The sequence below is a fragment of the Lepidochelys olivacea genome (assembly GCF_965140295.1).
Source record: "Lepidochelys olivacea isolate rLepOli2 genome assembly, chromosome: 5".
NCBI classification, from domain to species: domain Eukaryota; kingdom Metazoa; phylum Chordata; order Testudines; family Cheloniidae; genus Lepidochelys; species Lepidochelys olivacea.
The window spans coordinates 78,460,289-78,473,074 of NC_140415.1; the positions used below are offsets into that span (position 1 = coordinate 78,460,289).

Genomic DNA, 12,786 nt, shown 5'->3' on the forward strand with positions numbered 1-12,786 from the left:
CTACCAGCAGAAAAACTGGATTTATCTGGATTCCCACTAAATTCTTAGAAATCTCTCGCCTGCTGTTACTAATCTCGTACTAATAGTACCATTTTTTCCACCATAGAGGTATAAAGATTGCAGATTAAAGACCCTGATCATGAAGTTTGCTGAATGTCATCTTTTTCAGTGGGGATTGAGGGCACTCAGCACCTTTTAAAATCTGGGTCATCTCTGGGTAACATGGTTGAAATAAAAAATACTACTACTAAGCAATCTAGTCTTGTAACATGCTTTTGTTTTGCAACTGGACTTTAGTGTAAACCACAAGATAACTCCTCTTCTGAGTTAGTGAAGACCAGGATAGAGAGTGTCTGCCGTTTAAAGAAGGAGAATCCTCTCTTCCTCACTCTGCTGCTCACTCACTCTGTGCGCTGGGGCATATGACTTAACTGCTTCTTGCCTTGGTTTCTCTTTCTTTAGCTAGGTTTAATAATATGTATTTCACAGAGGAGCTGTGAGGCTTAATTAATGTGTGTAAAGCATTTTAAGATCCTTGAATGAAAAGTAAAAAATAACTTCCCTGAATTATGTGTAGCAAACATGGCATTCTGGATAAAGAATGGGAGCCCCACAGCTATCAGCATCGCAGTTCGATCCATTGAGTTACTTGGAAATTCTGGCTGGAAGAAAGGTTAACAACTGTTGGTGGACCAGGACTGGAGCTAGAAAGCTAGAGAAGGAAGTTGCAGAGGGAAGAGCTGGGAAAGGTCTGCTACAGGAAGCAAGTACTATTACCTCCTAGCAGCTCTGTAGTTTCTCAGCTGAAAGCCACATCTCTGTATTGACCACAAATGCAGATAGCAGAAATGTAAAAATGCAAAAATATTTCTGAGAACAGAGGTGGGTGGGAGGAAATCTGTTAATGAAATCAAGCATATATCGTTAAACATCATCATCAGATTTATAACACAGTTAATTGACTTTTTTGTGGTTAACTGAATATATTTTAATACAACGTAGGACCAACAAGAAAGTTTGTACTTCCAGGAGTGGAGAAAAAAGACAGAGACGGAATGGGTCTTCACTTTTGAGGGTGCCTGACAAACACATTACCGTAGAGTACAAAAGACCTAATTCTAACTGAATTACAGACTGTGTAATAGTTTAACCTGCACCAGCTGGTGTTATAGAGCTACCATATTTCTTGGTAGCTTCTTTTAAGAATCTTACTATGCCAGTTCAACATTATCTTTTTTTATCTGTGTGGTAAAATACCAAAATGTACAGATCGATAGTTGACTTTTTATTCAATAGCAGCAACAGAAAATACATGCAGTTTGTATTTGATGGTATCCTTCTCCATCCACCCTTCACATATCACTTATTATCTTAGAGTATAACTACACTGGAATTAAAAACGCGTGGCTGGCCCATGCCAGCTGACTCGGGTTCTGGCTAAAAGGCTGTTTAATTATGGTGTAGACGTTCGGGCTCGGGCTGGAGCCCAGGCTCTAGGACCCTACGAGGTGGGAGGGTCCCAGAGCTTAGGCTGCAGTCTCAACCCGAACATCCACACCACAGTTAAATAGCCCTTAATCCGGGCCCCTTAGTCCGAGTCAGCTGGCATAGGCCAGCCACAGGTGTCTAATTGCAGTGTAGACATAACCTTAGATTGTGAGCTGGGACAAAATCTTTGTATGTGTTTGTACTGCCCCCTAGTATAATGGAACTTCTTTCTGGGTAGCTTTGCAATATAAAAATTAATTAATAAATTAAAGTTCTGATGCTGAGAATACTTAGCATCCGCAGTTCCCATTTGACATAGTTGCAGGTGCCCAATATCTCTCAGGATTAGTAGGCCTAAAGGAGAAAAGTAAAGTATGGAAGGGGGCTGTGTTTGGGTGGAGGGGGGGCGGGGGGTGGTGTGTGTTTGAAGTAGCCACAATCCATGGAGTGGCTGTTTTACTTGAGTTCACTTGAATCAAACGAGTAAGTTATTTCTGTAATTGGTCACCTGAGATTTACTTTTTGTATCATTCAGAGGCATATTGTCACTTGAACTTCAATTTGCTTCAGACATGCAATTGGCAAACTGTCAACAAAAAAACAAAACTGGTATGACAGTTCCTTTTCTGTGTCGAAAGCTGCCATGTTTTTGTATGTCGTTGTTCTGCTTCATCTGTCAATAGCAGACTAGCTAAAAATATGTCTTCCTTTAAGAACATAGGGTTTTTATACATTCCTCAAAATTTTGTGCTATATTAATCCTAACTATTTATTTTTTACTTTACCTTTTAACTGTTTTTAATAGCTTTTAAATGTGCAAAAGCCACTGATTTTTTTTTTCCAAAGGCATAATGATTTTCAGATATGTGTTGGTTTGAAAGGAAACTCTTGTGACACTCTAGCATTAGATTAAGGGTTTCTTGATATTGAGTAACCAGATTTCTGTTTGTGGGAAATTGTATTTTTATGATGTTGGATCATATGGCAGATTGAAGGCATTCCACAAGATTATAAGGAAATGATCGCCGCTTAGTCGGATAAATATGTTGTCCTTCCCCACCCCCCTGCTCTTTTTAAAGTTGGATCCAAAGAATAACTTGTTGATCAACATCAGGTGTATCCCCTCACATCAAATATTTGTTTTAATGAAAGCTGTTCTTGGATGAGTAGACTTATGTTCTTGTTTTCCTGTGCATTGTGGGGAGGTGTCTGTATCTGAGATCAGATCTCTAACACACTAGCATATTTTTTCATAGAGCATTGTATAAATCTGAATTTTATCTGCTATAAAGCAAATTATGTTAGAGAGGTATGCTGGAACTTGCAAAATCAAACACCATAATGTATAGCACAGGTGATCAAAGTAGTCCCTGGGTTTCTAAAGCCCCTGTCAATTTTAATATGGTGGTGCCACCTGTGGAAATTATTAATATATGTGATATGTCATCATGACCCAAGCAGTTATGCTCCACAGGGATGACAAGTCGCAGCAAGAAATACTGATATCTGATGGAGCGCTGGATGCTGGGATGCAGTTGCCTTCATAGGCAGCTGCTCCATTTCGTGCAGATTAGGGGTAGCCTCAGGACTCAGCTACATAGGACACTTGAAATGTCCCTACTACTACTGTGTTTTTCTTTTGTATAATTTTGGGAATGAACCAATTTGTACTTTATATGCATTTTTCCCTCTCTCTATTTCAGTACTCGGTAACTTCTCTCAAGACTATCCCAGAATTATGTAGAAGGTGTGATACACAAAATGAAGACATATCAGGTATGCTGCCCACTTTTGTTCTCCCATCCTCTTTTAGGCTGCTTCTTAAATTGCAGAACTTGACAGCCTTTGCTTCTTGGCAGTGTTCTGCTGTTTTTGTTTTATTTTTGTACTGCGTTCTGGAAACATGGATTTTTTTTTTCCAACAGATGTTAGGTCATTAGCACAAAAAAAAAAATTCCATAAAAGGATTTGGCTGTATAAACGTAAGGCTTCATCTGAGCAACTCCAAACCACAATATATGCAACAATTTACTTGAAAACCCAAGAAACCATTGGTGACAAGACATAATGATGTAGGCGCCAATGAAAGAATGTTGGATACATTTACTACCCCTATGACGTGACCAGTTTGAGGGATGATATTTTGCCAGGGTCTGAAATCCTATCAGAGATGCTACAAGATAGAGTAGAGTACAGTAGAATCTAGGACATACTGTAACAGTTAAGATTAAAGCAAAGTTTTTGAGTTTAATAGTGTAAACTAAATGAAGAATCATGGCATCTAGATGAGAACCAGCTGGAGACCTTTCCCCCCCACTGACAAAAAGTTCATGCAGTGTTGTTTTTCACTTTCTAAATCAGATTAAGCCTCTTTTGTTTTTCTTTTTGTGATGAACAAAAATGAATTGATGAGAGTAATACTTTAGTGTGGAGCTATGAAAAGTTTATCTTTCATCTGATGCTTTAATTGTGCTTTCATTAATATTGTTGAATCTAAAACATTTACAGCAGAAACCTGAGACCTGAAATTCATGGGAAGATGGACCATGCCAGACTTTGGCAACCCTTATTTCTGTATTTCCTTTCACATAGTTGTAAATTACCAAGGTTTGTAGATAAATTGAAGCTTTCTAATAGCTGCTTCTCCTGCCAGAATCATTAAGGGCTAGATTGTCACAATCCTTATGGCAGCTGGACTTGAAAATAAAGAGAAGTAAAGCCTCAATTACTTCTCTGTTCAGACTGCGACTGGCTGCAGAGGGGAGGGCAGGGTCTACACAGACAATACTTTTCTGCTGCAAACAAGTGGGTGGGGAAGGGGTGGGAAATGGGATGTAAACTATAATGATCTTGAGGGTCATTAAACAACAAACCAGTGAATGAGAGAGGAATAAAACAAACTACAGAACTTCTGTGATGAATTGCTGTACACAGCTACGCTGTGTTCTCAATCCCAGCTTCCACGACACCTTTCTAAACTACTATATTTATAATACTGTCCCATATGAGGGAGCGTCTTTAAATTATAATCTTCCACATACAGATCTCTACATAAACTGTTCCACAAAAAGGGGATAAAGCAAGAGGGAGCAGGGTAGGAATTGCCACTAAAAGTCACAATTCATTCTCTAGTCTCCCAGCCAGAATGGTCTGCTCAGCTCTCTTTGAAGAAATAATATTTCTTTTTATTTGCAGAGAGAGAGCCTTGCAAACGTAAATGTATATAAACCAATAACAAGTTTGGAATATTTGTTACGTCTGATTCTTCTTAGAGATCCTGGGATAGCCACAGCCTGTTGTGCAGCTGAATTTTTAACTAAGTTCCATCTGTAAAGTCCCTTTTGCTGTCAGTTGTCTTCCAGTGATGCCCGCTGAGTTACTACTTTACACACCAATTGCCTTGAATAGGGTTGGATAGATGCAACTACAGGCATTTCTGGAAGACAGACGGTAGCACCACGGGACCCCTACCAATGGAAATTAACTAAGAGTTCTGTTGGAAGATGCTTGATCCAGAAAAGAATGCAATTTACTTTCTCAGAGCTGGTAACCATTTCAGTCCTAATGGTTCTGTAGGACTGAAGGTAGCATGACCGTATTTTTTTCATTAAACGTATAATGGAATATATGCAGGGAGTAGAACTGTTGAGTGAGAAGATACCATTCCATATCCTTGATGGGCATAAATAGGTATAACTCCATTGAAGTATCAATAGAGCTACATCAGCTGAGGTCATTTTTACATAGTTGCCTTTTAGAGAGAAACCTTAATTTTTCTTCCTTAGTTTCCCTATTAGGAAATAGAGATAATAATTACCTGTCTTCAAAAAGAGTTTGGATAAATAATTAATCAGTGACTGTATAGCGCTAAGTAAGTGCCAAACTTTAGGATACATATACACACCACCGTCATATGGGGGCATACTAGCCCTCAGAGTCCTGGCTTAAGTGGACAATTATTGCAAAACTTTAAAAAACATTAGCAGTTATGTATGGACCCCAGAACAAGTATTTGGGTTCATCCTCTCTTGCAGCAGGAGACTACAAGTCCCATCTCTTCTCCTTCACACACAGGTTCACCATTCAAACAATGGGGTTTTCCTGTTACTGCAGCTTAGGAGGCAAACCCAGCCCTGTTATGTATGGGGAAAATGGCTTGGCTTGACTTCAGTCACTGGGAAAAACCCAGGTTTTATTCTGTTCTACTGGTGGTCTCCTGTCCTTCTGACTTCCTGATCTGCTGATTATAGCAAAGCTATTAAACTCTCCAAGGGTTATTTATTATGTATTTCCATATAAAGAGAAAATATATCCAGCCCCTACTGGATACATTAAGAAGATGTTAAAAACTGTAAATGAAGACAACCTGATATGTCTGCACTCCATTGACAATTTAAATTATAATTACATACAAAACAACTGTGCAGTATTAGAAGTGTTGGGGCTCCCCGAGACCTCTTCCACTCACTTCCCCCAGAACTCGGTTCAACTCCCATCTCATCACTCAGGTTCCTTTCTTTGGTAAACAGTAAAGCTACACTTAGTTGATTAATCTCAAACGCAGGAGGTGGAAGCGCACAGGATATGTCACAGATCCAGATTACACAGAAAACTTGTTCCTTTACATTTACTCACACATCACATTAATATACATTCTATCGCATGCTTCATGATTGGCTTGGTTACTTTTTAGGAACCAGTCCCGGTACAGCAAGCTCTCTCAATGTGCTGTTCATGCATAATCTGACCTCTACCTTATTTTACATTTAGGCTTGTTTACTAATAGCAGAATATTTCTCCTGATCTGAGCTAGCCATCCTAATTCCAGCATACTGCCTGTGATAAGAACTTAACTTTCCATTCATCTTCCCAATCGTGCCCAATAAGAAATGAGGCAAGTTACTTATGTCAAGCCAGGCATAAATGTATCCCAGAGCTGTTTTCTGAATGAACTGAAAGCTAAACATATCCAAATAATAGGGCTAGCAAAATAATAACCACTGTGCACTCGAGACTTTTCCTCTGCCTCAGTAGTGGTGCTTTGGATTAGGTGTACTGCAGAAAAAATAAATTACCACTTTTTTTTCCTCCAGCTGTGGGTTTGAATCAGTTTTTTGGTGTTTTTTTCTTTTCTATTTTAGTTCAGCAAGTTCAATCAAGGGGTCAAGAATCCAGAAAAATATAGATAGATTTTTATTTTATATTAAAAAATTGAAGATATGTGTACAGCAATGTCACTGCAGGATAATTTGAACTGAATTGTGTCACCAGAACTTCTTGATGAGACTAAAATCCTTTATTACATCATTGCTAATCTGTTGTTCATGGTGTAAGAACGGGGTTTACTCAATACCATTTTCTTCACCCATTTCATCTAAATGTTTGAATAATGTGGTGGTAACATGAGAAAGCGTTTGGTTATATTGATTTTAAATTGCTCTAAATACCTTTAATGCTAGGAAAACATAGCATGCTGATTGGTAAATAATGTTTTCTCATGGATTCCTTCCAAACTTTTCAACAGATTTTTTTTGTCCTTATTGCCTGACTGTTGCTCCTTCAGGGCCCATGGTTATCTGGATTTCACTTCTTATTTTCAAAAATCCACTAATGCATCTTTTTTCCCCCCTCATTGTCCATTCTTTTGGTCAACGAGGGGCCAACGGGTCTGAGAGAAGAATCCCCTCCAGCTGGATTTTCCCCATGGTGTAAAAGGGTTGGGTCTATCACCTCCATGGCATCTTCTTGCTCTATTGTCTCCTGAAGGTCAAGGATCTGTGCCTAAGGGGAAATGCATTCCTCAGTCTCTCACTTTCTCCCACATCCTGCACAAATTAACAGAGTTAATGCAAAGTGAGGGCATTTTATCTTTTCTGTGGCTCTCTCACCATCAGGGAGTTACTGTTTAATGGGCACATTGCTGGGACTGTGGAGTCTAAGAGAAACCTAGGAGTTCAGTAAAGCTGCAGGGAGCCCCACAGTTAGTCAGGTGTTCCAGATCCCTGGGTTTCCACTGGATTTAAGAGGGAAAGCACGTCCCTTTCTGTGGGGAAAGGGTATGAGGTAAGTTCTGGCCCATCCAGTTCTCCTTCATGACACAAAATGATTCAGGGAGAACTTGGAGGTATGTCTATCCTGCAGCTGAAAGTGAGCATCCAGCATGAGTAGACAGACTTGCGCTAGCGGGGCTCAAGCTAGATCACTAAAAATAGTGGTGTGGACATTGTGGCTTGGGCGGAAAACCCCCTAGGCTTGACCTTGCCAGAGCTCCAACATCCACAATACGATTTTTAGTGTGCTAGCTCAGCTCAAGCTAGTGCAAGTCTGTCAACCCAAAGTGGGAGGTTTACTCCTAGCTGCAATACAGGCATATCCTATGAGGGTTTTCTGTCCCATCCTGCCTCATGGAAGGGCTGTTCATAGTCAGGGTAATTAGATCCAAGGACCTTTATGGTCCTATCTATGTTGAGGCCAACCAGAGTTAAAGGAATCAGTTTAAACATAATTTCAGCTAGTTCAGTTTCTGATATGGTGTTGTTTGTCCATAGGTCACTTGATTTCCAGAGTTTTTTCTAAGCAAGAATGATTTACTTGAGCAGAAATCGGCTCCTCTTGCCTTCATTGTTCAGTATGAAATTGGTTGCTTTCTTTCTCATAGTAAGTGAACATTGGGGAGACAGGTAGATTTGATAAGGCCTTTGGAGCTAATAGTTCAAGACATCTGTGCCCAACCAGCTTCACTGAGCTAGTTTATTGTACTAAGGTGTATGCTGTTAGCTGAGATGACTTTGTGATGATGTTAAATAGGTGTCTAGAACAAGAACAGCATCCTACTGGAGATCTTTATTCACTTACTAATGTAAACCAACTGACCTCTTATCCCCAGCAGTGAAAGGTTAGCTCAGTAACCTTCTATGCTACTGTATCCACTGAACTAAATTAAGCATGGTTCACAAGAATATCCAGGGGGTATTGACCCTTTGCTTCCAATTATTAGTCAACAAATATATTCAGCCATATGTTACATAATAGACAACTGAAGAACAAGTGAGGGCTGGGGACTCAAACTCACAGTTTATACTGGCTACTGACCATGTCCAAAAAGGTCAGCAGCAAACAATTCATGGAGCACATTTTGACAGGACATTTTTTCAGTCCAAAAATTTAGACCAGTTCTCATAACTAAAGCACCATAAGCATTTATAAGGCCATATTGTCCTTTACAATAAGGCTCCTTTACCCCATTGTGGCAATGTAAAGGAGCCTTAAAAAAAATTTTACACCTGTTTTATACTCCTGGGGGAATTAACTAAAAACAATGGGAACTATTAACTAAGCAGGCAGGCTGCTATATTCTCCTCTGCCTGAGGAAACAGAGCCTGCCCCACACCTACCTCTTCAGAAATACCCCAAAGCCCTGCCCCTCCATGCTGAGAGCACTGTAATAGCGAGAGAGAGAGTCTCTCTCTCTCTCTCTCTCTCAAACATACACATGACTACTCAGTCTCCCTCCCCCAGGTGGTGATTTACGTCTCTACTGGCTGCTCTGGGTGCCCAAATTGACCTGTCTGCACTGCCAGGGAGTGGCATGACCACTCTGGCGGCTTCCCTTGGTTTTCCCATCAGAAGTCATTTTTCTGTGGGCAAGCAAAGAAATCTGCAGGGGCCATGAATTCTGTGCATGCGCAGTGACACAGAATTCCCCCAGCAGTACGCTCTGCACAATTTATGTGTCACGCTATTTGGTAGTTTACCAATATGTGACTTATATTAAGGTACAATTGTGATTTGGTGGCAGTTGTATTTGTAAGTTCTGGGTATTTATAATTCCTCCTAAGTGTGTCCCAACTAAATATGTTTGAAATTACTGGAATAAATGAAAGATTGGATAATGTCAGGCCCTGAAAAAAAGGGAAGATACAAGATTCCGTTCAGATAAACAATAATTAGAATAATGGGTATATAGTAATGCAATTATACTTGTGATACTTCTTCAGCCTAAAATCTGTTGTTTTTAACTAATTTCCTCCCCTTCATTATTTTGTATCTGTACTAACCTTGTGATTTCCTCCCAGACATCTGAGTGTGGATTTTCCCTTACCTCACCTGGTCACATCCTAAAATCAGTCCAGACAAGGTTTGGAAGATCCCAATTCATTTATCATCTCCCTCCCTCTCTCCTCTATATCCTATCCATTATAGTTGACAGCATTTGCAATGCTCTTCCTCTAGCCAAGCTAGGACAAATGAATCCTTCATTGAGGCTATTGCTCTATGGATCATTTGGAAAGAGATGTAGAGTGAGCTAATAGTAATGCCTGTTTCTGTCATATCCTAACCCCAGACCTTACTTTGTCCTAATGGATAAGTGGAACTGAAATCCAGGAAGTTGAGAACACCCACTCTCACACACACAGGGTCATTCACAAATCAAGTTTCTCATGCCAGAGCACTTGTGTCAAAGCACAAGTTGTGCTCTTTGAAGCTGCTAGTATATTAAAACTGTAAAACAGCACCACCTTCAGTTAAAATTGTTAATATATTTCACTGATGTTATTAATTAAAATAGAAATACATTCAGAACTGGTTCTTATTATCCCATTGTTATATATAGCATCCCTTTGTCTCTTAAAGCCCCATCTTTGCTAACACTGGTGGAGATGAATCAGTGTGAACAACTGTGAGGAATTTTCTAAAATATTCCTTCGTGTAGACTACGCCTCAGTGTCTGTATACGAAGTCCAAGACCGCTGGACGTGGAATAAAAGAAAGTCTTAATTCATTCAAGGGGCTCTGACGAAGTAAAGTAATGAACCACAAGAGGAAAGATAAGGCAGAGATGTCAACAGAATTCCCAATGTAAAATCATCCATCTGTTTAACCACTGGAAAGACAGGAGTATACAGTATATAAATGGTAACTTTAAAACATAAAGGGCTAGATTTTTTTTAAAATGTTGTGCAGGTTTCTAGTCAGGTACCACAAGGATCAGTGCTAGGCCAAGTCTTCATTACTGATCATGGAAAGGGAGTAAACACCACAATAAGGGAATTTTCAGATGATAGGAAATTGAAAGCTGTTACCAAGTTCTGCAGGGGCAGAGAAGAGGTGCTTCATTAAGACAAGGTATTCTGAATTCATTCATCTGACGTTAGAAATGAGAGCCAACTAAAACCAAGCCTAACATAGGTGTGCTCATTTACAAACCATGAAAGCCTAAAAGGTTGATTAATGGAGACCATCGATACCTTGTCGGCAACAGTGATGAATATTCCAGATATGCCATCCTACGAGACTTCAGCTTCCATGCTGACAACACCTCAGAATCAAAAGCCCCAAAACACATTTCCTCACTTACCTCCCTAGCACTTTCACATGTCACCTCCAGTCTAACCCATAAAGCTAAATGTCATTATAGACTACATCATGACCCAGCTACTATCTTGGAAGGACAATCATCTCATTAAGGAAATTATCATAGCTCTCCCAATTCTCAGGAAACAAGAAAAACCCAAGACCTTGATATGACTATGAAGACTCATGGAGCCCATCAAATTCCGAAACATGCTTAAGGACAGCAGCATATCATCATCATCATGCTCTAGTCTTGACCATTGGCCCGGTGGTCTCCAAGCAGTACCCTCCTGCCGATCACTACACAGACCTCCTTGGTTCTCAGACACACTGTATCAGATAAAAAGAGAGGGGTGGAAACTTGAAAGCCAATGTTGGAAAACAAAGGCTGAACCAGACAAGTCAAAACAGAAAGAATCTCTCAAAGCCTATGCTAAAGCAGTATTATAGGTCAGGAAACCTGCCTTTCAGCCTCTGAAGTTGCTAAGGAGGCATTCAAGGTGGTAAACCTGTTCATTAACCCTTACTCCCTGGTGTCCACAGCAGAACCAAGTACCAAGTGTTACAAGGAACTATCATCCCACTTTAGTGAAGTAATCACATGTTCAGAAAGGCTTCTGAGGCGCCATGGAACTTCTCCCCCTATACTGGCCAACGAACAGCCCTTCTGCATTCCCAGATTTCAGTCCTTTCATGCCTCTAGAAGTACTGGACACCTGGGAAAGTCTCCACCCAAACCCTCTGAACCATGACTCTCCAGGTTGGTGAAAGAGCGTCATGAACAGCAGATGCCGCTCATCACCAAAATAGCCAATAACTCATTCAGAGAAGGAATCTTCCCTTTCTCCTTCAAACATGCAGTTGTCCAACCAGAAACCCACCCTGACATCAAACCTAGCAAACTATCACCCAGTATCAAACCTTCTGTTCCTGAGCAAGTTCATAGAGAAGTTTGCACACTCCTTCAAACCTTCAAACATGCAGTTCCTTCAAACATGCAGTTGTCCAACCAGAAACCCACCCTGACATCAAACCTAGCCAACTATCACCCAGTATCAAACCTTCTGTTCCTGAGCAAGTTCATAGAGAAGTTTGCACACTCCTTCAAACCTTCAAACATGCAGTTCCTTCAAACATGCAGTTGTCCAACCAGAAACCCACCCTGACATCAAACCTAGCCAACTATCACCCAGTATCAAACCTTCTGTTCCTGAGCAAGTTCATAGAGAAGTTTGCACACTGGAAAGATGGTCTAGTGGTTAGGGCACTAGCATGAGCTTCAGGAAACCTGGGTTCTTCAGTTTCTATGAAATAGGGAAGAATTATCTCCTTGTTATAGTTGGGAAATGGAGACATTGTATAAGTGATGTACCAATGGTTACGTAAGTGTGGAGCAGATTTTGGAATTGAATAAAATCTCCTGGGTTCCATTTCAGTGCCTGTGTCATGGTTTCTAGAGTAGTCAAGCAGTTAGCCTTTATTTGACCCTGATTGACAATGGCTTCTGCATGACCTCATGAGTGTGGAGGGGTGAGCAAGATCCTTCTCCCACTGGAGCAGCTGTGTAAAGCTACTCACAATAGCAATCCTTGAGCCCTCAGCTCTCTGGAAATCAAACCCCCTGCTGACTTCTGATCTCTCAGGGAAGAAGTCCATGACAAGGGGGCGGGGAGGAGGCAAGGTCATGGCCCTGCTCCTTTCTGCACAGGTCTGTGGAGTGGGGCCGGTGCTCATGGGGGATCAGCACTCTGTCAGTGTAATGGCTGGTGCAAAATATGCAATCCCCATCCACAGGAAGCAGCATCAGAATAGATTGTGCCTGCCTGTCTGATCAGCCTCACTTCCTATCGGGGTCTGTGGGTTTACGCTACAACCTTCTAGTCCTGTATTATGTGCAATATCAATCCATCTTTCTGCTTAAATAAGTAGATCTATTCATGAGTT

General features: G+C 40.6%; 1 protein-coding gene across 3 annotated transcripts in view; it reads left to right on the forward strand.

The window, feature by feature from the left end:
• The window catches only part of SNCAIP (synuclein alpha interacting protein), a 100,268-nt gene that overhangs the window by 50,778 nt on the left and 36,704 nt on the right, over positions 1 to 12,786 (forward strand). For all 3 annotated transcript variants that reach the window (XM_084628242.1, XM_084628244.1, XM_084628243.1), the window contains exon 3: positions 3,192 to 3,264. In XM_084628242.1, coding sequence (XP_084484368.1) covers positions 3,192 to 3,264 — 73 coding nt within the window. The remainder of the gene's footprint in view (positions 1 to 3,191; positions 3,265 to 12,786) is intronic.